Genomic DNA, 24,422 nt, shown 5'->3' with positions numbered 1-24,422 from the left:
TGTTTTTTTATTTTTTTATTGAACCTTTAACTCGGCAAGCCAGTTTAGAACAAATTGGAATTTACAATGACGACCTACCCCGGCCAAACCCGGACGACAGGGCAAATTGTGCGCCTCACTATACGACTCCCAATCACGGCCGGATGTGATGCAGCCTGGATTCATTACGCTAAAATGCTGAAAGCAGTTAGAAACAACATCAACCAACTAACAATTCTTTATCGTACTGAAATCATGCTGCTGGCAGGAAGCACAAACTTGACTAACAGGACATTTTCACACAGATGAATGGGAGACCTGTGCCACAGTGAGCATTTGACCAGCCCACTGAGGTGCGCAGATGGATGCAAGCGTTGCGGTCCACATCAAGGTGTGTGTACCAGTTTTCGTAGTAGAATCCTACACGGTCGATCCACAGCCACCTGCCTTGGAGATAGAATCCACCGATCCACGCGGTGTGCCGGTTGGCCATTGTCGTTAACTGCTGCAGGAAGCGATACTGTCGGGGGTTCTGAACGGAGGCCAGGTTTGCATGCAGAGTGTTGCAGTGTTCCTCTGCGTTGTGCCACGGCAAGTATGAGTTCACAAAGAGGAAACAGCGCGACTGGTGTAGGTACCAACCATCAGGGCAGTGCAAAAACTTTATCGCTGGTGCTTGGACCAGCGCAAGAGCATCAGCCTCAGCTTCCCCTTCTTCAGGTAGAGCATGCTCTACTTTGTTTTCTACCAGTTCTACTATGGTCTCCATTGGAGCGTCACCCAGTGGCTTCAGTGGCCCAGTCTCTTTAGCCTCCTCTAGAACTGGAACAATGCTTAGTTGTTCCACTGCCACAGCCTGCTGCTGCCCTGCTGCTTCCCTTAGAGTCAAGGCCACACAGAGTAATACAGAGATGCTCAGGACCTTCATGGTGATTTTGCTGGTTAACTGTAGTCGTAGGCAAGTCACAGGTAGTCTTTTCTCAGGTCGGCCAGTGATGGAGTGATGAGTGGAGTAGAGGTTGCTCCGCTCTTTATATACTGTCCCCTCCCCTATGCTTTCACCAAGGAACGTTATGTGACATAGAGCAATCATAAGGGGAATTTTTATGGTAGCTATGAACTAAGCTATAAATTGTGATTGGCATTGTTAATTCATTTCCTGAAAACTTTGGTATCTACGGTCTTTAGCCTGTCGTGTTCCAGTAAATTATGGTAGTAAGGGTGTGTTACACTGAAAATAAACCCAGGTGACAGGAATCAGTTCCAGTAAAGACCTGTTCCAATGTCAGGCCTATAGGGCAGCTTAACCCTGTTCCTGGAGATCTACCATCCTGTAGGTTTTTTTGTCCAATGTTGGATTAAGTTAGCATACCTGATTCAGCTCGGTCTTGGTGAGCAGTTTAGGCCTATACATACAATCTGGGGTGTAATCATTAGTCCAAACTGTATAGCAAATAGAACATGTTTTGCAACAAAAAGACGAGTTTCTATTGGGAATATTCAGGTAGGTTGTACTGTTTGCTTCTGTTTGGTTCCAAGTGAATACACCCAGACAGGTGTGCTAAATTAGGGTTAGACTGAACCCACAGGACGGTAGATCTCCAGGAAAAGGGTTGCTGGGCAGCCCTGCAGTAAATGATAGTAAAACAATTTAGATGTGTTGTACTCAAAATGGACCATTTAGTATCATATATTACATTTTGAATGGCATGTATTAATTTGTGGATGGCCATTATCCATTTCATATGATATGTTACACATTTTAATTAGTTGTTGCTAATGTCAGCTAGGTGACTAACGTTAGCTGGGTTAGGGTTAAGTTTAGGAATTAGGTTATAGGATTAGGGGAAGGGTTAGCTAAAAGGGTTAGGGGGTGGGTTAGCTAACATGCTAAGTAGTTATAAATTAGCAAAAAAAAGTAGTAAGTAGTTGAAAAGTTGCTAATTAGCTAACATTTTCTGTGATGAGTTTTGAACTCGCAACTTGGGTTAATAGACATTAGTGTTATAAGCCCACCCTTGATTTACGTAATCAGCGGTCTTATTTAACAATATCAAATGTAACATATCATACTAATTTGAGTGTCACGGATTTACATGTACTATGTTACGTCTAGTCTATGAGACCAGGCTGTTCAGTTGGTTTGTACCCAGTAAGCAAAATGGCTTTGAAAGTATTTTAGACCTCTTTCCCATTTTTGGAGCTGAATGAAAGGTGAAAATGCATATTTTCCGGACGTCAAATGTTTTTTCTTGATGTCATAAATAGATCTTATATGGATATTGAAAATATGTATTTTCCGGGCGTTGAAAAGTCGTATTTTACGAATGTTGAAAATACATATTTTCCGGACGTTAAATACGTATTTTCAGGAAATGTTCAGGTTTGTTTCGGTTCTGAACTAAAGGTGGATGAGTAAAAAAAAAATCAGTAAAAAAAAAATGTTCTGAATGAAAGTTTAAAATACTTAATTTACAGACTTTGAAATGTACTTTTTTTTGTCATTGATTCTATGGTCAACCTCACCTACTGTATATTCTCAATTAAGTAATCACAATATGAATTCCTTCGAAGATTGCAACATAGAATATTTATTGTTGTGCCCATCTGTCACATGCACTTATGCTAGCTTTTTCAAACTGGCAGCAATGATTTTTTAAGTAGCCCAATCTACAGAATTAACCAACAGACCACACTTTAGCTCAGTAGAGTACATTAGAGTAAAGTAGGCTACGATACAGTGCTGTACTCTACTGAACTATATTTTTCTTTACTTTACTATATTGTACTATGCTTCTACTGTACTGTGCAGTACTGTCCAAACTTGTGAAACATAGATGTCTATGATTGGTTCAGATTTGGTCTGGTCCGGACCAAATTTGAACCAATCACAGACATCTATGTTTCGGATCAAATCTGAATCAATCATATACGTCTATGTTTGGGCCAAATATAGGCCAGTCTGGACCAAACGTCTGTGGACGTTGAAATCAAGGCCAGTACAGACCGAACCAAATCAGAACTCAACATAGACTAGTTAGCTACTTTTGAAGTGAAGCTAGCTAGCAGCTAAAACAGTCTACAAGAAACTTTTGTCTCTGGGCGCTCTGGAGCCAAAAGGTGCCCCCTAATGGACAGAAATATTGTCCAGAAAGTGTCAAATTGGACAGAAAGCTACACATCTGAGCTCCCTACACTCATTACATGAGAAAAAGCATTATGTTTGCCTAAAATGAAGGATTTATGTAGTTTAATGAGATACAATGTATTCATATTAGCTATATGATATCATATAAATAAACATTTAAGCCACAATTTGATGCATACAACGTCCTCCATATTGCATACTTAAATGTATGCTGTTTTTCCTGCCACAAGATTGGAAACGTTAGACACTGTCCAAATTCAGTGGAGAGATGCCCAGGACTTCGAGGCTTGTTAATGATGATGTGTGCACTATGCAGGACTCAGCCCAGTTGCCAGCAGACAAGACAATCCTGAGTCAAGGGATGCTTGACTTCAACGGGGATCGGCTCAAACTGACAAATCTCGTGACTGTCAATTAACAGCTACACCATTTCACAGTCAGCAGCAGCTACCAAAACAGACTCGGTGTCGGAGAGCCAGGTAAGCATCAAGTAGGCTAACCCACTTGAAACTTTAAGTAGGAGCCCCTTGCCTCATAACCTGTCCTAATTCCTTGTGTGATCTCTGTCTTGAAAATGAATGACTACCTTCATCTCTCTACCCATCTCAGAAAGGTACAGGTTGGATTATAGGAAGAAGATTCTAGCCATCCGCTTCAAGGAGAATACTGTAAGGCACCCTGAGTGTCTGACAGCTTAACCAAACCTCAATTACCCTCCAACTCCATGGTCTTCCATTGAGAGAGATAGACTTTCCCACTCTCACCAAGGTAGCAAGTTGCAGAGGCACATTCACCTGAACCAACCTAAGTTTCCGCAGTGCACCCACTAACACTTGTTTGTTGTTACTCACCAGGGTTTAGCCAATGGAAAATATTACTTGGCTCATTGTGTTAAGGCTACATCAGTTTGTTTACATGATCTGTTTGTGTTTTCTCTAATTTGTGTTTTCTAATGTTCAGCTAATGTTCAGCTATCTACCAGAGCTCTGTTTCCCTCTAAGGGTGATGGCGAGTATGACATACTCAAAGATCTCTATTGAAGTGATTACACATTCAACAATTGCATGGGCAGAATCATGCATCCTTATTGTGTGGTATTTGGGGTTATGTGTGAGCTCCCGTCGACTGACCTCTCACCTGCACTGCAGCCTAGGCCCTGTCTCAGAGGTACTGAAGGCCTGAATTTGAGGGCATGGGAGGCCCCACTGGGTCACTCTCAACTGCAACACCCTGGTGGGAGACAAAGGGGCGGCTGCCTTTGCATAGGAGCTTGCTGAGGACCTCCGGGTCAAAGGTTAGGGGACACATTCAGTCTCTCATTGACCCTCTTTCAAGTCAGTTATTCAGGATCTTTCCTTGAGCTTGAATCCAGGGTCTTGTTCATTAGGGCACACCGTATCAAAACATATGTTTTATTGGTGGTATTACATTTTTTATATAAATGTTTGCATGTTATTTTGACATTAATACGTGTCACATATCAGTTTGCAAATTCAAAAAAATAATAATTTTGTTAATAAAGCCGCATACAGTCTCTTTTTTGCTTTCTTGAGTAAGGCAGTTCCAAAATGCAGGTGTTTGAGTCTAGATCAGTGCTTTCTGTGGTGGTGGGGCAGCCAGCAGAAAATACGGCGCGTAGGGGTTGGTAACATTCTCTAGTTGTGCTGTGATTGGCTCAGTGTTCCGTTACTAATGGGGACACTACGTTACTGCAAAATCTACGGGGAGAGCATGAAAATTAAAGACCCTTGGGTACTATCATAGATTTACATTAGAAGTGCCCATCTGAGAAGGCTGAAGGTCTTTGGCCACAGATAAAATCACATTGGTTGAGAGAATGTCATCAAGGCAAAGGGTGGCCACTTTGAAGAATCTCAAAAATAAAATATAGTTTGATTTATGTAACCCTTTTTTTTGGTTACTACATGATTCCATGTGTTATTTCGTAGTTTTGATGTCTTCACTATTATTCTACGATGTAGAAAATAGTAAAAATACAGAAAAACCCTTGACTGAGTAAGTGTGTCCAAACTGACTGGTACTTAATATATATTACACACTACCGTCAAAGTTTGGGATCAATTAAATGTCCTTGTTTTTGAAAGAAAAGTACATTTTTTTTGACCATTAAAATATTTTTTTTTAAATCAGAAATACAGTGTAGACATTGTTAATGTTGGGAATTATTGTAGCTGGAAAAAGCTGATTTTGAACGGAATATCTACATTTGAAGTTTACATACACTTAGGCTGGAGTCATTAAAACTTTTTTTTTTCAACCACTCAGTCAGTTAGTTAGCACATCTATTTGTGCATGACAAGTAATTTTCCAACAATTGCTTACAAGCAGATAATTTCACTTATAATTCACTGTATCACAATTCCAGTGGGTCAGAAGTTTACATACACTAAGTTGAAAATTGGAAAATTCCAGAAAATGTCATGGCTTTAGAAACTTCTGATAGGCTAATTGACATAATTTCAGTCAATTGGAGGTGTACCTGTGGATGTATTTCAAGGTCTACCTTCAAACTCAGTGCCTCTTTGCTTGACATCATTGGAAAATCTAAAGAAATCAGCCAAGATCTCAGAAAATAAATTGCAGGCCTCCACAAGTCTGGTTAGTCCTTGGGAGCAATTTCCAAACGGCTGAAGGTACAATGTTCATCTGTACAAACAATAGCACGCAAGTATAAACACCATCAGACCACGCAGCAGTCATACTGCTCAGGAAGGAGACGCGTTCGGTCTCCTAGATATGAACGTACTTTGGTGCGAAAAGTGAAAAATCAACTACTGTTTGCAACTGCACATGGGGACAAAGATCCTACTTTTTGGAGAAATGTCTTCTGGTCTGATGAAACAAAAATAGAACTGCCATAATGACCATCGTTATGTTTGGAGGAGAAAGGGGGAGGCTTGCAAGTCAAAGAACACCATCCCAACCATGAAGCACGGGGGTGGCAGCATCATGTTGTGGGTGTGCTTTGCTGCAGGAGGGACTGGTGCACTTACAATATAGATAGTATCATGAGGCAGGACAATTATGTGGATATATTGAAGCAACATCTCAAGACATCAGTCAGGAAGTTAAAGCTTGGTCGCAAATCAATCTTCCAAATGGACAATGACGCCAACCATACTTCCAATGTAGTGGCAAAATGTCTCAAGGACAACAAAGTGAAGGCATTGGAGTGGCCATCACAAAGCCCTGACCTCAATCCTATAGAAAGTTTGTGGGCAGAACTGAAATAGTGTGTGCGAGTAAGGAGACCTATAAACCTGACTCAGTTACACCAGCTTTGTCAGGAGGAATGGGCAAAAATTCACCCAATCTATTGTGGGAAGCTTGTGGAAGGCTCCCTGAAACGTTTGACCCAAGTTAAACAATTTAAAGGCAATGCTACAAAATACTAATTGAGTGTATGTAAACTTCTGACCCACTGGGAATGTGATGAAAGAAATAAAAGCTGAAATTAATAATTATCTCTATTATTCTTGACATTTCACATTCTTAAAATAAAGTGGTGATCCTAACTGACCTAAGACAGGGAATTTTTACTAGGATTAAATGTCAGGAATTGTGAAAAACTGAGTTTAAATGTATTTGGCTAAGGTGTATGTAAACTCCCGTCTTCAACTGTACATAGACGTACAGAGACCCATTATCAGCAACCATCATCCCTGTGTTCCAATAGCACATTGTGTTAGCTAATCATTTTAAAAGGCTAATTGATTATTAGAAAACCCTCTTGCAATTATGTTAGCACAGCTGAAAAATGTTGTCCTGATTTAGGAAAGCAACAAAACCGGCCTTCTTTAGACTAGTTGAGTATCTAGAACATCAGCATTTGTGAGTTTGATTACAGGCTCAAATGAAACCAGAAACAAAGAACTTTCTTCTGATACTCGTCTGTTTATTCGTGTTCTGAGAACTGAAGGCTATTCCATGCGAGAAATTGCTAAGAAACTGAAGATCTCGTATAACGCTGTGTACTACTCCCTTCACAGAACAGCCAGCGGAAACTGTCTCTAACCAGAATAGAAAGAGGAGTGAGAGGCTCCGGTGCACAACTGAGGAAGAGGACAAATACATTTGAGTGTCTAGACCAAAAGGATGTTATTATAATATTTTTTAACTTACATGTTTTGCTCAAATAAAGGTTTAAGGAAATACAGCCATGCACCACAGTAGTAGAAGACAAACCAGTTAAATCAAGCCTGATGGTATTGCAAGTATAAATCAAATCTTCCATTATTTTAATTTTAAAAAGCATGAAAAGGTAGTGTAATGGGATAATATCTTACTGTGGTGTGCGAAGAATCCAATACTTGTATGCGGTACAAATCAAATGATTGTGGAAGCATGTCCTCTAAGAGTATGAATTAGTCTGTTTAAGGAAGTTATTGTAGTTTGAAGTACAATACCAACATAGCTACTGCACTAGGTCAAAGCTGTGTGCTGGAAAACCTTGGTAGAGCATGGGTGGAATAGGCATTAAAGTGTAGTTTTTTTGTATATATATGTATTACTATGGGCTTATAAAGAAAAAAAAATAACTATTCTTTGTCCCGTAAAAGTGGGGTGGGGAGTACTCCGTAGGGTCTGTAGAATCTATATATGGTGTCAATTCACGAGGCTCTGAATTATTAGAGTGTTGCGGGACTTTTTCTGTGGTCAAACAGCTTAAAACGGGTTGCCTGGACACTATATGATACAAATATAATTAGAAATGATCGATTTTGTGTCCATAAAACCAGAGTCCAGTCTACCCACTAGAGTCCCTAGAAAACAAAAGGTTAGGTCATAGGAAGCCTTATGTTGACATTTGAACAGTGAGATACAGAACCATGGACAGTTAACATTTTAGAATGTTATGTTGTCGGCTTTTCACCAAATATGTGGCCCAAAAGCATATTATATGATGTTATATTTTAGTTATTGCAAGACCACACACTGGTTAAGGGAAAATATGAATTTCTGTCTTAAATAAACTGGGATGGAAAATAGTCAGTTGGGGTTCTACTAACCAAATATGTTCCGTTTTTCAGGTGGGGTTGTGTAGAACAGCCTGGCTGGGCAGAGTTAATGTCCAGCTACACTCCATGAAATGACACGATACATGGATTCCGCAGACACTACTGAGTATTCCACCATAATTTCCAAATAAATTCATTAAAAGTCCTACAATGTGATTTTCTGGATTTTTTTTCTTTTGTCTGTCATAGTTGAAGTGTACCTATAATGAAAAGTACAGGCCTCTCATCTTTTTAAGTGGGAGAACCTGCACAATTGGTGGCTGACTAAATACTTTTTTGCCCCACTGTATCTGTCAGGTCTCTCAGTCGAGTAGTGAATTTCAAACACAGATTCAACCACAAAGACCAGGGAGGATTTCCAATGCCTTGCAAAGGACACCTATTGGTAGATGGGTAAAAAAAAGAAGGAAAAATAGTTTAATTTCATACGGTACTCTCTGAAGTAACTCGCAATTGGGTAACACGGCTGTATGACAAAATGTAAACTAGAAAAATGTAATGAGGTTTTTGTTGTATCATTTGAAATGTTTACAGGGATCATTCAAGCTTTGACCATCTTGTGTCCTGCTCACAACATAACTATTTTAATATGGTTTCTTTTTCTGAATTATGATGATAAAAAAAAGTCACCTCTGTGCACCCTTGGTGTACCTGGCAGACCCACTACTAGAAATGTTTCAAATACAAACATTTTGTATATTTTTTTATATAGCAGACTCATTCAGATGGAAATTATGGTTGAATATTTTTCACTTGTGGATAGGTTTTTAATTTTGTACAATGGACTTTTGTTGCCGTTAGATTGTTACAATGTATTTGTTGCTTACTGAACAGTCAATGAACACATTTTCTGAAATGTTAAATAGTTACACATTTTTATTGAGGAAGTGTATGACAGAGATTACAAAAAATAAATAATTGTAATACCATAGTCAAATTTGTTTTGGGAATTGTGGAGGATGTAGTTTTGTCCGTCCTCTGGGATGTCTGGTATTTGTAGAGGACTCTAGGGCCCAAAAGCCTGTTTTAGCAAGGGCAGTGCAACTGGGGACTTCCACCATTTTGAAGTAGTCAACTGGGTGAGACTTCCTATGGGTTAAGGAAGGATCACATAATTCCATCCAGGTCATCAGGAGGGATCAGCCAATGAATTATACAAGTCAGAAAACATTCCATAACTGCAGGTGGCAGTAAATCTTGCTTTATACCCATTTAAACAACACACCTTAGGTGGCAGTATGCAACGTTTAAGTTTGTTTACCAACTCATAGGAGTAGAAGAAATTGGACTACTTCAAAATGGAGATGGCCATGATTTCAGGTGCCATAATGGGACATATATAACAATGTTGCTGTCTCTGTCCTACCAGAGTGACATAGAGTAACACAGACGAGAATATTGTTGAGTTGGTCTCCGTTTTGGGCTCACATGCCACACTTGGGTCAGGGAGGAGGGTACTGGGTTTGAGTTGTCATAGTAATGCAGGGCTTGGATTCAGATGATCCTGACCACAGGGAAGTACTTGTGAGCAGAGAAATCAAACTCTGGTAGTACCTAGAGATGGGGAATACCATTTTCCTTATCACCAAACAACAATAATGCCCCAGAAATGTTTAAATTCCCCAAATACTTTGTTTACATTTTGCTCAGTGCATTATGATGTGTTGTTACCTTTGTCTCCTTGTGCCCCCCGGCAAGTAGCTTCATGACCACAATGTTGGGTTTGGCAACTTTTAGGATCCGATTCACCTGCAACAATCAGCAAATTAAAAGAGGCAATTCAGACCCACAAACAGGAGGCACAATCTATTTTACTACTGCTGGGTTTGCTGACCTCTGGGTCAGGGGTGGGGACGTTCTCCAGGATGAGTTTGGCTTGCTGGAAGTGTTTGCTGGCCGCCATGTAGAGGTCAGCTGACTTGGGAGGAGGACTGTACTTCTTCAGATCGGACATCTCCTACAGCCGACACACACGGAGAGAAACAGGTCACGTTACAAATTATATATATTTTTTATATCTCCACTATAACATGTAATTCCTGATATTCGTTGCAGCGTCAGCAATTATGTTGACCTGGAATGCCCCGCAGACACATGAAAATGCAAGCGCACAATCCTAGCTAGCGACGGTTGGTGACACACTACGTTACCTTGAACTGGATGTAATGGACTGGCGGTGGCGTGACCACGCTGTTGAAGGGGGCAAAGCGGTGCTCGTAGCGCACCTGCTCACTGTCCAACTCAAACTGCGGCTTCCGCACCTTCCTGTCCATATCCAGGGCGATCATAGTCTGCACCAGAGACAGATATTCAGTGTGTGTGTGTGTGTGTGTTTATGCTGTCTGGATAGAAAACGGGACTACAACTGAGCCAGGGCAGAGGATGCATAACATGTGGAGGACAAGTTTGTGTGTGTGCGCACACATACCTTGTACATGCCAGCACACATGTTTTGGTAGGCTTGGCTCATGGTGATTTCTCTGCTGAGGGGGCGAGCTGCAGGCGCAAACACATTCTTATTGAGGTTAAGTTATGGATGGTGGCGGGCGGTGTACTCCCAGATGTATTCAATGCAATGTAAATAAATGTACGACTTGATCCTGACCCCCTTGGCCTTTCTTCTTCTTCTTGGTTTTCTTGCTGCTGCGCCCTTTCTGCTGCTCCTCCAGGAGGCGCTCCTCAGCCACCTGAGAGCTGTCCGCCCGACTCAGAGTGGACATGAGCCACGCGTACAGGAACTCTGACAGATACCTACACACACACACACACACACACACACACACACACACACACACACACACACACACACACACACACACACACACACACACACACACACACACACACACACACACACACACACACACACACACACTCTCTCTCAGTCAAGTGTACACATGGAACATGCCCTTTGGAACACACGTGGGCGCCCACTCCTCACCAGTAGATGTAGTAGTACTCGTGCATGCTGTAGAGTTCCAGCTCGAAGCCGCTGAGCAGGTACTGGATCATGATGCGCAGGTTGTGGTAGAGGATCCAGGTGCCCAGGCAGGCCAGGTGCTGTCTCTGGGGCTCCAGCTTCATCAGCAGGCTGTGCAGCGCTGCGTCCACCTTCTCTGCCTGCAGGGGGCGCCGCCGCATCGGTCCCATAAGTCAACCGCAGGAGAACAGCGACATGCAGTCAAGCGCGCGCTCACACACACATACATTTTTAGATGACTCACTAAACAGCCACTAAACAGTCACTAAACAGCAACGCGTACGCAAACGCTGGCTCTTGCTCTCTCACACACACACACCCAGACACACACACACACACCCAGACACACACACACACACCCAGACACACACCCAGACACACACACACACCCAGACACACCCAGACCACACACACACACACACACACACACACACACACACACACACACACACACACACACACACACACACACACACACACACACACACACACACACACACACACACACACACACCTCATCCTGCAGTGTGGCAAACTCCTCCAGGATGTGGCCTAGTTTGTCTCTCTGCCGAGCGCGGTTGTGTCCGTGGATTTGGATGAGACTGCAAAAGGGCTGCAGGGAAACCGAACAAGGTCGTTTCAGTCCATTGTTTGAAATAAAATATAGCTTCAGAATATGTTTAAAACTATCACGTTGATAGTCAGAGCCACGGTTCCATCTATGAATTTTGAGTGGTTACACTTTCCCCCAGCTCCACCCCTCAACTTCATAGCTAACCAAGTGGCAGGGATGCCGTTTGGTCTGGACACACACACACACACACACACACACACACACACACACACACACACACACACACACACACACACACACACACACACACACACAAATGAAGGATTGTGGCATTAATATAGAGAAAAGAGGTCTTGAAACGCAGCCAGGTGACTTACCCTTGAGCAGTGTGTGACAAAGGAGTCAATGTAGTCCTTGGCCTGGTGGTTATTATGCAGGCAGCACCTGCAGAGGCAACGCATGGATCAGTCAGGTCTAGAGGTAGAGCTTGAACACAAACTCGTAGGCCCTGTTCGAATACCTCAGACATAGATATCCTTCCTTCCTTTGTGGTGTTTTGATAGGTGAAAGCAACATTGCGACCATTTTAAACACCACTCCAACCAATTCAGATCTCTTATGACTTCAAGGAAGGTAGGAAGGATGCATTTCTAAAGCATTTGAAAGTTGGGGTTCATAGAAAGAAACGCTCCCAATCCTCAATGACTTACTTGGAGGAGAGCACCGGCGGGCTGACAAAGTACCTCAGAGCGTCTTTGATCAAGTCCTGCATTGGTTGGGTCCCAAACACTTTCTTATTATCTATCAGGAATGTTGTCTAGAGACAGGGAGGGGATTAATCAGAATAGGACCAATCAGAGGAGAGAATTGTCCAGATGCACCAATCATGCGGGAGAATGTTGCTTACCTGCAGCAGAGACCTGGAGAGGACGCAAGGGGACTGCTCACTGAACTCGCAGAAAAAGTCCTGAAAGCAGAACGTTAAAACATTACTATAAACCTTTAGCACATGTTCTAACAGGCAGACCATTACAGAAGTACTGTCAGAATGTAGTATTCTAATTATTATTGTAGTATTTACAAACGTAGTACCAGAATTCCATGTAGGTTAGTTGTGTTGATGACCTCGCACACGGTCTTGATGCGGTCGATGAGCTTGCTGAAGTAGTTGACCATCTCCTCCCTCTTGAGGATCTTGGCATAGCGGGGGAAGGTGGGGGGCAGCAGTCTCTGGTTCACCAGCGGTTCAAACCCCATCATGATCGGTTGATCTGGAATGCGGGGGGGAAGGGGGTCAAAACTGTGAGTGGCTAAATTGCGGTCAGAGGTTCTCCAACGAGTGTAACATTGCCTCTTACGGTATTGATGGACACATTGGGCCTAGGTGCCATAGTGGAGTGTGTACGCGCGTGTTACCTCCTTTAGTAGTATCGTTCTGGTACTGAATGCCATGCTCGATGCTAGAGTGGAGGGCTGGGAGGAGATCTGCTGCCTGCTGCATGAGTTTCTGGGCTTCGCTCACTGAGCTGGTCTGACAGAGCCAACATGACATCACACGCATCAGTCAACCAATTACACTCCCAATCAAAAATCTAATCGGCTTACCGGTATGCACATGATCCTCTTTCTTAGTGAAGCCGAGCTAAATGTGTGTGTTACCTCTTTCTTAGTGAAGCTAAGCTAAATGTGTGTGTTACCTCTTTCTTAGTGAAGCTAAGCTAAATGTGTGTGTTACCTCTTTCTTAGTGAAGCTAAGCTGAATGTGTGTGTTACCTCTTTCTTAGTGAAGCTAAGCTGAATGTGTGTGTTGCCTCTTTCTTAGTGAAGCTAAGCTAAATGTGTGTGTTACCTCTTTCTTAGTGAAGGCGATCAGCGCTGTCAGTAGAAGACGTGTAAACTTGATCCTACTGAAAAGTGCTATCCATTGCTGATGCTGAGAAAGGCATAGGAAAAGGTTAAGTCACAAACGCGCACACACGCAATCGCAAAAACACACAATATATATTTGTCGACCCTGGGGACACACAGATTTAGCTCTGTCGTACAATGTTCATTCCTTTTATTTTGAGAAGCGGCTGTAAATTCCAGGCTTGTCTCACTGAAAGGCTGCCTCACTCTTAGCTCTGGTGGACTGGGCATGGCAGAAGCCATGGGATATATGCCCGAAGCCCAAATCAACCCCTAGACGCTACACTACACCCTATGCACGCTGAAATGATTTGATAGGTGTATAGATAAGGCTATAAGTTTCCCTCTGATAAACTAGGTGGGATTTTGACCATATTGCTTAGACCTATCAAAAGCCTCTTAGATCAACAGTACATAGGGCATGAGGGTTAGGGGTCGATTTAAAGCCATTAGACGGGAGAGACGGTAAGGTGGACTGGTGGATATATCCATAGGGAGAGAGTGACAGACTTACTTCCAACTCCACCCCTGGGTTCCGCTGCTCGCCCTGGCGACTGCGTGTGCTCTACCGGAGAGAAAGAGAGGGAATGAGAGCGAGAGAGAGAGGAAGAGGAGATAACTTGTGATGGATGAGCTGTGCAGCTCTGTTGGTGGTACTGTACACTTGCGGTCATTGAAAGTTAAGGATGAGGGATATTATTCAGTAACGCGTTTGGCCATTCTGCCAGAGTGTAGTCGTGTTGTGTTGTCAGTTCACGGGAAGAAAGTAGTGTGAAAGTACTGTACCTTAACTCTCCTCTGTAACTCTTCCTCCACATCCTTTAGCATTCCTGTTGGTAGAAGGTTCATTTGGTACACACACACACACACACACACACACACACACACATTACGACATATATATTGTATACCGCCAATGCCATACATGAACCACAACACTGACTAAGCCCGTCACATGAACATCACCTGTAACCCGTAAATCTGTCACATTGTTGGCCATCTTGAAGCCATACGTCATGGCCTGGAAATCCTCCTGGAGACAGAACACAGAACAGGGTCGTGAATATTACAACAAGGCGTTGTTTCAGGTCAGAAGACGTAGGAGGGAACAGCGGGTTGCAAAACTCCTCGGAACTTTCAACAAATTCCCTTCTGATTCCAGGAAACCTCCAACCAGGACTTCTGGAAAACCAGGGAATTCATTGAAAGTTCCCGGGAATTTTGCAAACCTAACTGTGTCCCATAGACAGGATTATAGGAGATAGAGAGACAGTGTGCGTTATCCTAGTACCAGATCTGTTGGTGCCGTTTTACCAATTTTTATGGCCATTGGCATGACTGTGTGTGTGCAAAAGCCCAAAGGGATCAAGTGGTTTACCTCCTCGAACACTGCGGCTTTGTTGACTTTCTCGCGGGCGATGTCACACACCTTGAGGATGCCCAGAGCGAAGGCCTTGAGGGCCGGGTCCTCGATGAGGTCGGGGTTGTGGACGTACAGGCAGGTGAACACTGTCTGGGCTAGGGAGTGACCCTCCAGCCAGGTGATCTACACACACACACACACACACACGTTTTGATTGGTAATTAATTATGCATCGTTTGCTGATTCAGTTTGGTATTGATAAGGCAATAAAACTGACCAAGCAGCAGAAACAGGTGTCCATGATCCCAATCAGCTCTGGAAGACTGAGGTCCCTCACTCTGATGGAACCATCCTAGAAACAAGACAGGATGAGAGAGAGGATACAAAAGGGAGGGGGTTAGAGTCTTTTGTACTACAATGCACCTCACTAAAGGTTCAACATAATAATAATAATAATATAATATATGCCATTTAGCAGACGCTTTTATCCAAAGCGACTTACAGTCATGTGTGCATACATTCTACGTATGGGTGGTCCCGGGGATCGAACCCACTACCCTGGCGTTACAAGCGCCATGCTCTACCAACTGAGCTACAGAAGGACCACGTAACACCACCGTTTTCCTTTCACAGTGAAACTCTAGGAATCAGAGCCATACCTTGACTGCCTGTTCAAAGCTGAGGACTTTCCTGTTGACCTGGTTGCCAATCATCCCGGCGTCCATCTTGGGGTCCATCATCTCAATGGCGGACATAGCCTCAAACAGGCCAAACCTGCTGAAAAACATGCCATTAGAAAGACCTAAAGTGTGTGTGTTGTCTAGTGATAGATACCCAGTATTCATTAATGAGACAGACTGCAAGCAATGAAGTATTTCACTAATGGTTGATTAGAACAGTGTCTGAAACAAACAAACACTCATACTCACAATTTGTCATGGAGCAACTCCCCAAGGTTGAGCTCTGTAAATACAGAGAACAAATGCAAATGTACTCAGTCATCTGAACTATAGGGATGAAAGCCAGAGCAGTATTTGTGTTACAGTAGTACAGCGTAACACCAGCATGTACTGTCTGAAGAGGTACACAGGAACAAAGGGTGAATCTTAACTTCTACTTAAATAGAATTTTGAATTAGTCTTGCATTGATGTCAGTGGGGTCAGCAGGGCATCTTAACCTGTGCCATCCAGCTTGCATTTTAGACTGGTGGCACCAAATTCCCACAGAGCTGAAAACACTGGGTATACATTAGGAATTGCTGTACTGTACAGGCCTTTATTTGACTAGTTGTGTGATTTACATCAATCTTCTGATGAGAAACCCAATGTACTAGGTATTTCAGAACTGTCTAACAAACAAACGAGAGGGGCAAGTATCAAAAGCCCCCAAGAACTGACAACACTAGCACATCCTGAAATACGGTGTTAAAGCATATCACACACACACACACACACACACACACACACACACACACACACACACACACACACACACACACACACACACACACACACACACACACACACACACACACACACACACACACACACACACACACACACACACACACACACACACACCTTGTACCTTTGCATGCCTCTTTGAAGTCATGTGTAATGTCCACCCAGTTTGCATTGTTCCTCATCTTCTCTGGGACACCCAGTCCCCATCCCACATCATCATCCTCAACTGATGACTTCATCACCATGGTTAAAGCTGAAAGTAAACCCAGTAGATGTACATGACTCACTTCTCTTCTGACTTCAGTGTGGATGTTCAATAGGCCAGATAGCTAATTTCCTAGACCAGAGTGGAACTGTGTCCTAGTGACAGATACCCAGTGGAACTGTGTCCTAGTGACAGATACCCAGTGGAACTGTGTCCTAGTGACAGATACCCAGTGGAACTGTGTCCTAGTGACAGATAACCAGTGGAACTGTGTCCTAGTGACAGATAACCAGTGGAACTGTGTCCTAGTGACAGATACCCAGTGGAACTGTGTCCTAGTGACAGATACCCAGTGGAACTGTGTCCTAGTGACAGATACCCAGTGGAACTCTGGTCTAGCTGTATAAAATGTACTCACCTTGCAAGTTATCTGCCAGCCCGTGACTGTCCCTGTTTGGCGTCACGTTTCCCACAAACAAAGGTATATCCGTAATTGGCAGACGATTGTGATTGAAAACTCATCGTTTGTGTCGCTGAGCAGTGCCCAATGAAGAATTACATCCATCTGTTAGATGCAACCCCCCCCCCCAAATCAAAACACAAACTTGCACTGATAGCATTTAACAATTAGATTGTATTATTTCCTGGGCAATGCAAACCATGCATTCGTTATCAGAACCGTCCACAGGTCACAGATATACCCTCTGATGTGGTAAAAGCGTTGTCAAACAGGCACAAACACAGGTAGGTAAATAAGTAGCACGGTCGGTTCTAGCTCTTGATCATGTCTCTCAGTTCCATGACAGGACACATAAGTCAATGGATGAAGGAGTCTTCTGTAGGGGGGAGTTTTGTTAAGAGCCGCGACCCTCGGTCTGAACACTAACACTCATTGGCTTTGGAAGCATAAGGACCTTATCTTTCATAAAATGTTAAATTGATACACACCTTTTATAGGGTTAGAGTTCCCACACAGCCATATTTCCATATTACAACACTTGTTTACTGAAAAGACAGAGTGGACTACCTGTGCTATCTAAATCTCCAAACACTTGTGTGTAAACGGAAAACCAACGCCACAAACGTGGTGCCACTAAAAAAAATACTGTCGGCTGCAACTGTGTTAAAACAGTGTGTATTTTCCATTTGTGAAATGATTTTGATGGGATATGAAAGTAGAGGGATTTATGTTTCTAGAACACGGCCTCCAGAGCCAATTCAGCCTTTAAACAAAACACGTAAGGTCCTTGGACTAAGGAATAACGTTAGGCTCCTTTAGTCCAATATTGGGCTAGGTGGGTTCGTGTTAAGACGGATATACATACTGTACAATCTCGGTTTAGAAACTGGCCTATATGCCAGAAAGCAAGGGAGTTATGACATACTTTAAATAGCGTAAGCATAGACCTTATACCTGTGTCAAAGCAAATCTGAAGGCAACTATTAATGTATGACAGAGCTATTTTGGGGATTGAGGCTGGTCTGAAACTTCAACTAATAGGCCTCATAATTGAAGAGTAGGATGGTGTGTGAGAAATACAACACTTGTTAGGGTGTAATATCCACTTTAACAAACAGACAGGTCAAAGAAAGATCAGACTCCTTGAGGGATTAACATGCTGATGTGTAGAGTGTCTAAGCAGCTTGAGTTAATGCCTAAAATGGCCTTAATTGTGAGCGGTAGTGCAACGGAAACGTTCTGAGACAGGGATCCAAGTGTCTGTCACTAGGGTCCAAGGTGAGGGGACTCAGCAGGCAATCCTTTTTCAAGTCTACGCTGACTGTCAGGTTAACCAACAGATCCGACCCGCTTGCTTACAGCTGCACTAGGGTTGGACAGGCTTGCTGTGTAGAGTACGACACCATGGAGCTTGCGCAAGATATGGCTTGGACAACGTACCTCAGTCCAGGGATGAGAAATGAGTTGTGCTCCAAATTGTCCCATTATCCCAACTGTTACACAGATGATTGAAAGACTGCTAGTTTTTCTGGAAAACTGTCCTTTTCGTCTCATGCTAGGTTTATTTATTTTTTTATTTCACCTTTATTTAACCAGGTAGGCAAGTTGAGAACAAGTTCTCATTTACAATTGCGACCTGGCCAAGATGAAGCAAAGCAGTTCGACAGATACAACGACACAGAGTTACACATGGAGTAAAACAAACATACAGTCAATAATACAGTATAAACAAGTCTATATACAATGTGAGCAAATTAGGTGAGAAGGGAGGTAAAGGCAAAAAAAAGGCCATGGTGGCAAAGTTAAATACAATATAGCAAGTAAAACACTGGAATGGTAGTTTTGCAATGGAAGAATGTGCAAAGTAGAAATCAAAATAATGGGGTGCAAAGGAGCAAAATAAATAAATAAATTAAATACAGTTGGGAAAGAGGTAGTTGTTTGGGCTAAATTATAGGTGGGCTATGTACAGGTGCAGTAATCTGTAAGATGCTCTGACAGTTGGTGCTTAAAGCTAGTGAGGGAGATAAGTGTTTCCAGTTTCAGAGATTTTTGTAGTTCGTTCCAGTCATTGGCAGCAGAGAACTGGAAGGAGAGGCGGCCAAAGAAAGAATTGGTTTTGGGGGTGACTAGAGAGATATACCTGCTGGAGCGTGTGCTACAGGTAGCAGAAGGTAGCAGAAGCCACACAGCCATTTTGAAATGGCAGTGTCAGCCAAATAGCTCCTTTGTTGATCAACGCAACTTGCCATTCCATAACGGTAGTGATGTTCCGTTTGATATCGGAGCTCCGAGGCACACGTCGAAATCATTAAGCAGTCTGCTGATGTATGTTTCACTTTATCAGAATAATGTCATCATTTATATGTACAAAGCTTTGTTTGATCACATGCTTTTTCAAAACGTGTTGCAAAATGCGAGATCCCACTGATTTGGCTGTGGTTCCAGGGCTTTCTTCGATTCCAAGCTACTTTCAAGTGTAGACCTCTACTGGACACTGTACTTACAAATATAGTATAGGATTGTGTACAGAAAGTTTCAGCTGACCAGTAGGTAGAGTAGGGAACAATGGACCATTCAGGGACATGAGGTTATGAGGTCGAATCCCTTTGAAGGCACATTATTTTTTACTCCAACTGGGAAAATTTGCACCATCAATGGAGAGGGATGATATGCTACTAGCCTCATTCCATGAATATGCATAGCAATCTCGAGTCAACTCCGGAATGTCACATGTCTTACTTATATCCATATATGTGTAACAACATAAGCATTAGAAACTTTGATCAAATAAACCTCACGGAGCAAATAAGCCATACATTTTTGTTGTTGACCAAATTCGACACTCTTATTGACCGCCATACAAAAATGTATTGCTTGGTGGGTGAAAAAAAACACTACCTGCTGGAAGGAGACAGATTTCCCCCCAAGTTGGGCCTCTCTCTTCCTCTCCAAGTTGACTTAAAAAATAGCAGTCATTCAATCTTCTCGGTGTAACAGTTGGGATAATGGGACAATTCAGAGTGCAACACATTTCTCATTCCTGGATTGAGGTACATTTTCCGAGCCATATCTCCTGCCTGCTCAGTGGTCATTATCTACGCACAGGAAGCCTGTCTGACCATAGTAGCGCAGCTGTAAGCAAGCGGGTCGGATCTGCTGGCTAACTATCAGGTCTATGAAGGTTTCATTCGATAAGATAACTAGCTAATCGCAATTTGTAATGAAACACCGAGTTTGCTGTCTTTTCACGAGCTAGTCATTGTTAGAAGCTAATAGCTATGATAAATATATATAAACCCCGCCTATTTCTACAAATAATATTCTTAATGTGATTTTAAACCTTAACCACACTGCTATCCTTGTGCCTAACCTTAAATTAAACTCAAAAAGCACATTTTTGTTTCATTTAATTTTTACGATGAAGCCAATTTTGACTTTATGACTGTGGTAACTAGTGGAATCCATAAACCAGACAAGCGGGCTAATAATGTCGTTGACGCTAACTAGCTAGCTTGGACTCTGTATCAACAAAAATGTTTAATCATGCATATCACACAATTACAAGATAATATATATTACGTAATTGCATGAAACATATTGCCAATTTTAACAATATTTGGCGTGATCTTTGATCATACATACCTTGCTAACTGCTAGCGTTACTAGCTAGTTGTCCGAGGCTCGGGAAGAAGAAGCACAAATATGACGTTTAAGCGTTACATTGCACGTTGGGACATGAAGTCCCACAACATAGCTATGCAAATCCTTGGAGGGTCTTTCTGGGTCAGTAGGTGCTGGTTTCAGGTCAGTTTTTTACATTTTATTTCCTTGTTCTAGGTCAGTGTGGGGGGGGTTTGCCCTATATGTTATTGCTACATTATGTCTGATCTTTGAACCGCGTTTACAGTATGCGTTCATTCTGAGATGCTCGGTCGCGTATTTTCGCGTCACATCTCAAAACTAAATTTGCATTCTCGCGTTATTCATGGTTCCTGGCAGTTCTTCTTGACAGTTCTCCAACCCAGTAGGGGGTTTGTACATCGGGTCATCGTTTCAGGCAACACACTTACATCTAGGGATTGCCTCGTCCTAATGGGACAACACTAACTTTCCATATACCTAGGTTCGTAAAATGTTTATTTTTGAATATTTTTTCAGCATATTAGTGCACGTCTCTGACATTATTTCCAAATAGCTAGCTAAGTTAGCAGGAACGCTAGCTAGCTACGCTAACGTTAGCTAGGAAACCGAATGGACATTGAGCAGGTGCAGTGGGGGCTGTGATGTCCTTATTACCCGCCAGCCAGTTATTTCGTAAACCAGTCGGTCACTGTTAGTTAGCTAGCTAGCCGTTGTGCTAACTCTGGTGAAGTTGTTGTCAATGAAGATCTGAATAAGTGCATTTTGCAACAACACATTTGGCAGATAGCCAGTATGCCAGATGACGTTTAACGTTAGCTACATTGATTAGGCCCGTCTACAGCAGTTGGGGGCATTTAGCTATTCACACGTTGATGTGAACGTTAGCTAGCTGAAGATGCTTGCTGCAAAGGCAAATAACTGACAACAGGGCAGACTAGCCCAGGTCGACTGAGTGAAGAACAGGATTCTCTCGGTTTTCAATTTCAGTCCCCTTGGCTAACAACAACTGTCTGTACATGTAGGTTCACTCGTTACATCTTTGTTGAATTTTTAAATTTTTTAATTATGGCCTACAATTTTATATCCAGGAATGGTGCTTACAGTATAGGCTACACACTGTTTTAAATCATCAATGACATAATGAATGGTAATAACTCATTAATGACCCAGGTCAAATGTCTACATACATTTGTTTTATCTTTTTACTCGTTTTTTTCTCCTATTGGCTTGCAATGCTTTTGGTCTGATTTCCTTAGCTAAGTAGCTTAAGGACATAGTCGCATCTCTTTCGTTTCCTGACACTGGAGCCCGTTAATTCTACTGGACACCCTTTTGTTTTGGTTAAACAAGTTGAGCTTGATAAACAGCATGACCAGCCCTATTTTGTTACATTGGATTTATCAATACGGGTTGTTCGTACCATCTCTCTGCATGTTGCTGATCTCATCTTGCCACAGGATATAATAGAAATGATAGACTGGGATTTACAGGGGTGAACATTAAAGTCCAGAGACGGAAGGACAACTGTGTTGCATTGCTGATTCTTGCTTTTCTTTATTTGCAGTTGATGTGAAATGTTGACGTGTGTGAGAAAAAATGAATAAGCCCAAAATGACCACTGAGAAAGGGTGAGTAACCATTGTCTCGGACACACACACAGTTCTTTCTTTCTGCCAGATTACTGTCTCTCATACACTGCCCCTTGCCCTCTTATTATACACTGTAGTTTGCTCAATGTCTTGTGACACTGTAAGATCAGTCTAAGGACAGCACAACCACAGGTCATTAAACCAGCCAGGGCAAGTCATGGTGCCATTGTGACCCTAGCTATTTTAGGTTCCTCTGTAAAACATTCACTGCTGGGGTCAATAACTGTTTGGGGCCTGTAATAACTAGCCTTTTGTTCTTTTAGCATTAGTCTTGCATAGTGTTTGAAGGTGATTCTAACATGTATTGACTCAGGGGAGTGAATACTTATGTAAATGACATATTTCTGTATTTTATTTTCAATAAATTAGCAAACATTTCTTAAGACATGTTTTCACTTTGCCATTATGGGTCGTTTTGAATTTTGAATTCAGGCAGTAACACAAACAAATGTGGAATAAGGGAAGGGGTATGACTCATTCCTGAAGGCAATGTACAGTATGTGAGATTTCAGTATTTAATTTTCAATAAATTAGCAAACATATTTTTAAAGCATTTTTTCACTTTGTCATTATGCGGTATTGTGTGTAGATGCGTGGGGGGAAAAGTCAATTGAATCAATTTAGAATTCAGGCTGTAACACAACAACATGTGGAATAAGTCTAGGGGTATGAATACTTTCTGAAGGCACTGTATGTGTGTGGAAAACATTTTATCACAAGTAAGACATTCAACTTTAGTATATTCCATGTGTAACTCCACTCACTACTTGTAGCTGTATAGTCCGTTGGTTTTCTTGGTCTTGGTTAGCTTAATTTTCCGGTCAGTACTATAGCTAGCTAGCACTTAGTGTGTGTGCATTGCGTTTGTGCGAAAAAGGGTCAAACAGGGTCCTGTTGGATCCAGACTTGGTGTATTGGTACCACTTGCCGTGCAGTAGCAGAGCGTACTGTATTGTGGGGGGCATTGCCAAGGCAACCAAAGACTTGTTGGCTACAACACCTTGCTTGTTTCAGCAAGGACAAACAAAGTTTCATCACATTTTTAAGAGTCCATTTTACCGCAGAAATGGACTCAACTGCACAAAGTCCGGCCATTCCATCTTCAGTCCGCTGTTCCGCAACAGCGAAAATAATAATGTCTTATTGGACGAGTCCAGGTATACGTTAAATACACTTTTTTCAAACTGTTATGACTTTTATTTTATTTTCATGACATCCATAACTACACGGTTATGCAGTAATTGTGCCACCCCCAGACCTAATATTTCAATGGCGTAGGCAGCTCAATTTATAGGCTAACTTTTGATAAACTCTGGGCTTGGTAGATTGTTTGACTTTCTTAGTGTGACTGTCTCTGCTGTTTAGTCTAGCTAATATGTCTGTGAGCATGTAAGTGCATGAAGGCGTGTGTATGCATTTTGTCTTTTTGTGTTGTTTGAGCAGTATCTCACTCAGTTGCTCTTAGTGTATTTTGGTCTATTTGTCTCTTTTTACCCTCTCTCCCTTGGTCTCTCACTGTCTTTATAAGGGCATATGAAAGACATTTGGTCTATTTCTACATTTAGATTCTCTCTCGCATGGCTGTGACCTTTGGCCTCACTGCCCCACATTAGCGTAATATAACCAGAGTATAGTTTTGTTCATTAGGGCGCACTATGGAAAATATTTTAAAATGTTTCACAACAGAAAGGGAAAATAAGCATTTCTTATTGGACGAGTCCAGGTAGTCGCTCTCTGTTTCTGTCCTTTTTTTCCCTCTGTCTGGTGCCTAATGATCACGACCCTGGAGACTATTTGCTTTATGAGAGCATGACCTGATGCCAAGGTATATGTTAAGTATTAAACCTCTTTGTCTCTCTCTCCCAGTGTTCCCAGTAACTCCAGGGTGCTAATGTTGTTGGGCCAGCTGGAGAGGCTGAACAGGGAGGCCATGCTGGCGGATGCTGAGATTGGCAGGCAGATCACTGCCAAAATCCTCCACCTCATCCAGACTCAGGGTGAGAAGAGT

General features: G+C 42.3%; 3 protein-coding genes across 8 annotated transcripts in view; 1 reads left to right on the top strand and 2 right to left on the bottom strand.

Annotated features, from left to right (window-relative positions):
* LOC124036063 (ladderlectin-like) lies at nucleotides 1-997 on the bottom strand. Its single transcript, XM_046350186.1, has one exon. The coding sequence runs from the start codon at nucleotides 905-907 to the stop codon at nucleotides 263-265; it is 645 nt and encodes a 214-aa protein (XP_046206142.1). The 5' UTR covers nucleotides 908-997; the 3' UTR covers nucleotides 1-262.
* An 8,027-nt stretch (nucleotides 998-9,024) lies between these two features.
* Nucleotides 9,025-20,956, bottom strand: LOC124036061 (N-alpha-acetyltransferase 35, NatC auxiliary subunit-like). Of its 3 annotated transcripts, XM_046350181.1 has the most exons (24): nucleotides 20,766-20,956; nucleotides 17,079-17,110; nucleotides 16,580-16,708; nucleotides 15,921-15,954; nucleotides 15,651-15,768; nucleotides 15,269-15,343; nucleotides 15,007-15,174; nucleotides 14,595-14,661; nucleotides 14,415-14,458; nucleotides 14,143-14,193; nucleotides 13,570-13,653; nucleotides 13,137-13,251; nucleotides 12,813-12,991; nucleotides 12,628-12,687; nucleotides 12,431-12,537; nucleotides 12,098-12,164; nucleotides 11,661-11,759; nucleotides 11,108-11,286; nucleotides 10,772-10,917; nucleotides 10,595-10,662; nucleotides 10,317-10,457; nucleotides 10,001-10,123; nucleotides 9,838-9,915; nucleotides 9,025-9,720 (listed from the first exon to the last, which is right to left on the bottom strand). In XM_046350181.1, exons 3-24 carry the CDS (start codon nucleotides 16,698-16,700, stop codon nucleotides 9,661-9,663), a joined length of 2,184 nt encoding a protein of 727 aa, XP_046206137.1. In that variant the 5' UTR covers nucleotides 16,701-16,708; nucleotides 17,079-17,110; nucleotides 20,766-20,956; the 3' UTR covers nucleotides 9,025-9,660. The 3 variants fall into 3 exon arrangements, with proteins under 3 accessions (XP_046206137.1, XP_046206136.1, XP_046206138.1); XM_046350180.1 differs by lacking the exon at nucleotides 17,079-17,110 and having other exon boundaries at nucleotides 20,766-20,955; XM_046350182.1 differs by lacking the exon at nucleotides 17,079-17,110 and having other exon boundaries at nucleotides 15,651-15,765; nucleotides 20,766-20,954.
* The window catches only part of LOC124036059 (cytosolic carboxypeptidase 1-like), a 42,122-nt gene continuing 38,370 nt past the window's right edge, over nucleotides 20,671-24,422 (top strand). For 3 of the 4 annotated variants that reach the window (XM_046350179.1, XM_046350178.1, XM_046350175.1), the window contains exons 1-3: nucleotides 21,093-21,246; nucleotides 22,330-22,393; nucleotides 24,281-24,411. In XM_046350179.1, the coding sequence (XP_046206135.1) occupies nucleotides 22,362-22,393; nucleotides 24,281-24,411 (163 nt within the window). In that variant the 5' untranslated portion in view covers nucleotides 21,093-21,246; nucleotides 22,330-22,361. Of the gene's footprint in view, nucleotides 20,928-21,092; nucleotides 21,247-22,329; nucleotides 22,394-24,280; nucleotides 24,412-24,422 lie in introns of those variants that run through there. The other variant, XM_046350177.1, reaches the window with a different exon arrangement.

This window comes from Oncorhynchus gorbuscha, linkage group LG05 (assembly GCF_021184085.1).
Source record: "Oncorhynchus gorbuscha isolate QuinsamMale2020 ecotype Even-year linkage group LG05, OgorEven_v1.0, whole genome shotgun sequence".
Taxonomy (NCBI): domain Eukaryota; kingdom Metazoa; phylum Chordata; class Actinopteri; order Salmoniformes; family Salmonidae; genus Oncorhynchus; species Oncorhynchus gorbuscha.
This window is presented reverse-complemented; position numbering and strand designations above follow the sequence as displayed.

What these genes read in the sequence shown, in the direction of transcription:
- LOC124036061 (XM_046350181.1), bottom strand. Translation starts at nt 16,700, where the DNA reads ATGGTGATGAAGTCATCAGTTGAGGATGATGATGTGGGATGGGGACTG. An exon ending in GCTTTGAACAGGCAGTCAAG is followed by an intron (nt 15,344 to 15,650) that starts GTATGGCTCTGA and finishes TCTTGTTTCTAG; the next exon opens with GATGGTTCCATCAGAGTGAG. An exon ending in ACACCTGTTTCTGCTGCTTG is followed by an intron (nt 15,175 to 15,268) that starts GTCAGTTTTATT and finishes GTGTGTGTGTAG; the next exon opens with ATCACCTGGCTGGAGGGTCA.
- LOC124036063 (XM_046350186.1), bottom strand. Translation starts at nt 907, where the DNA reads ATGAAGGTCCTGAGCATCTCTGTATTACTCTGTGTGGCCTTGACTCTA.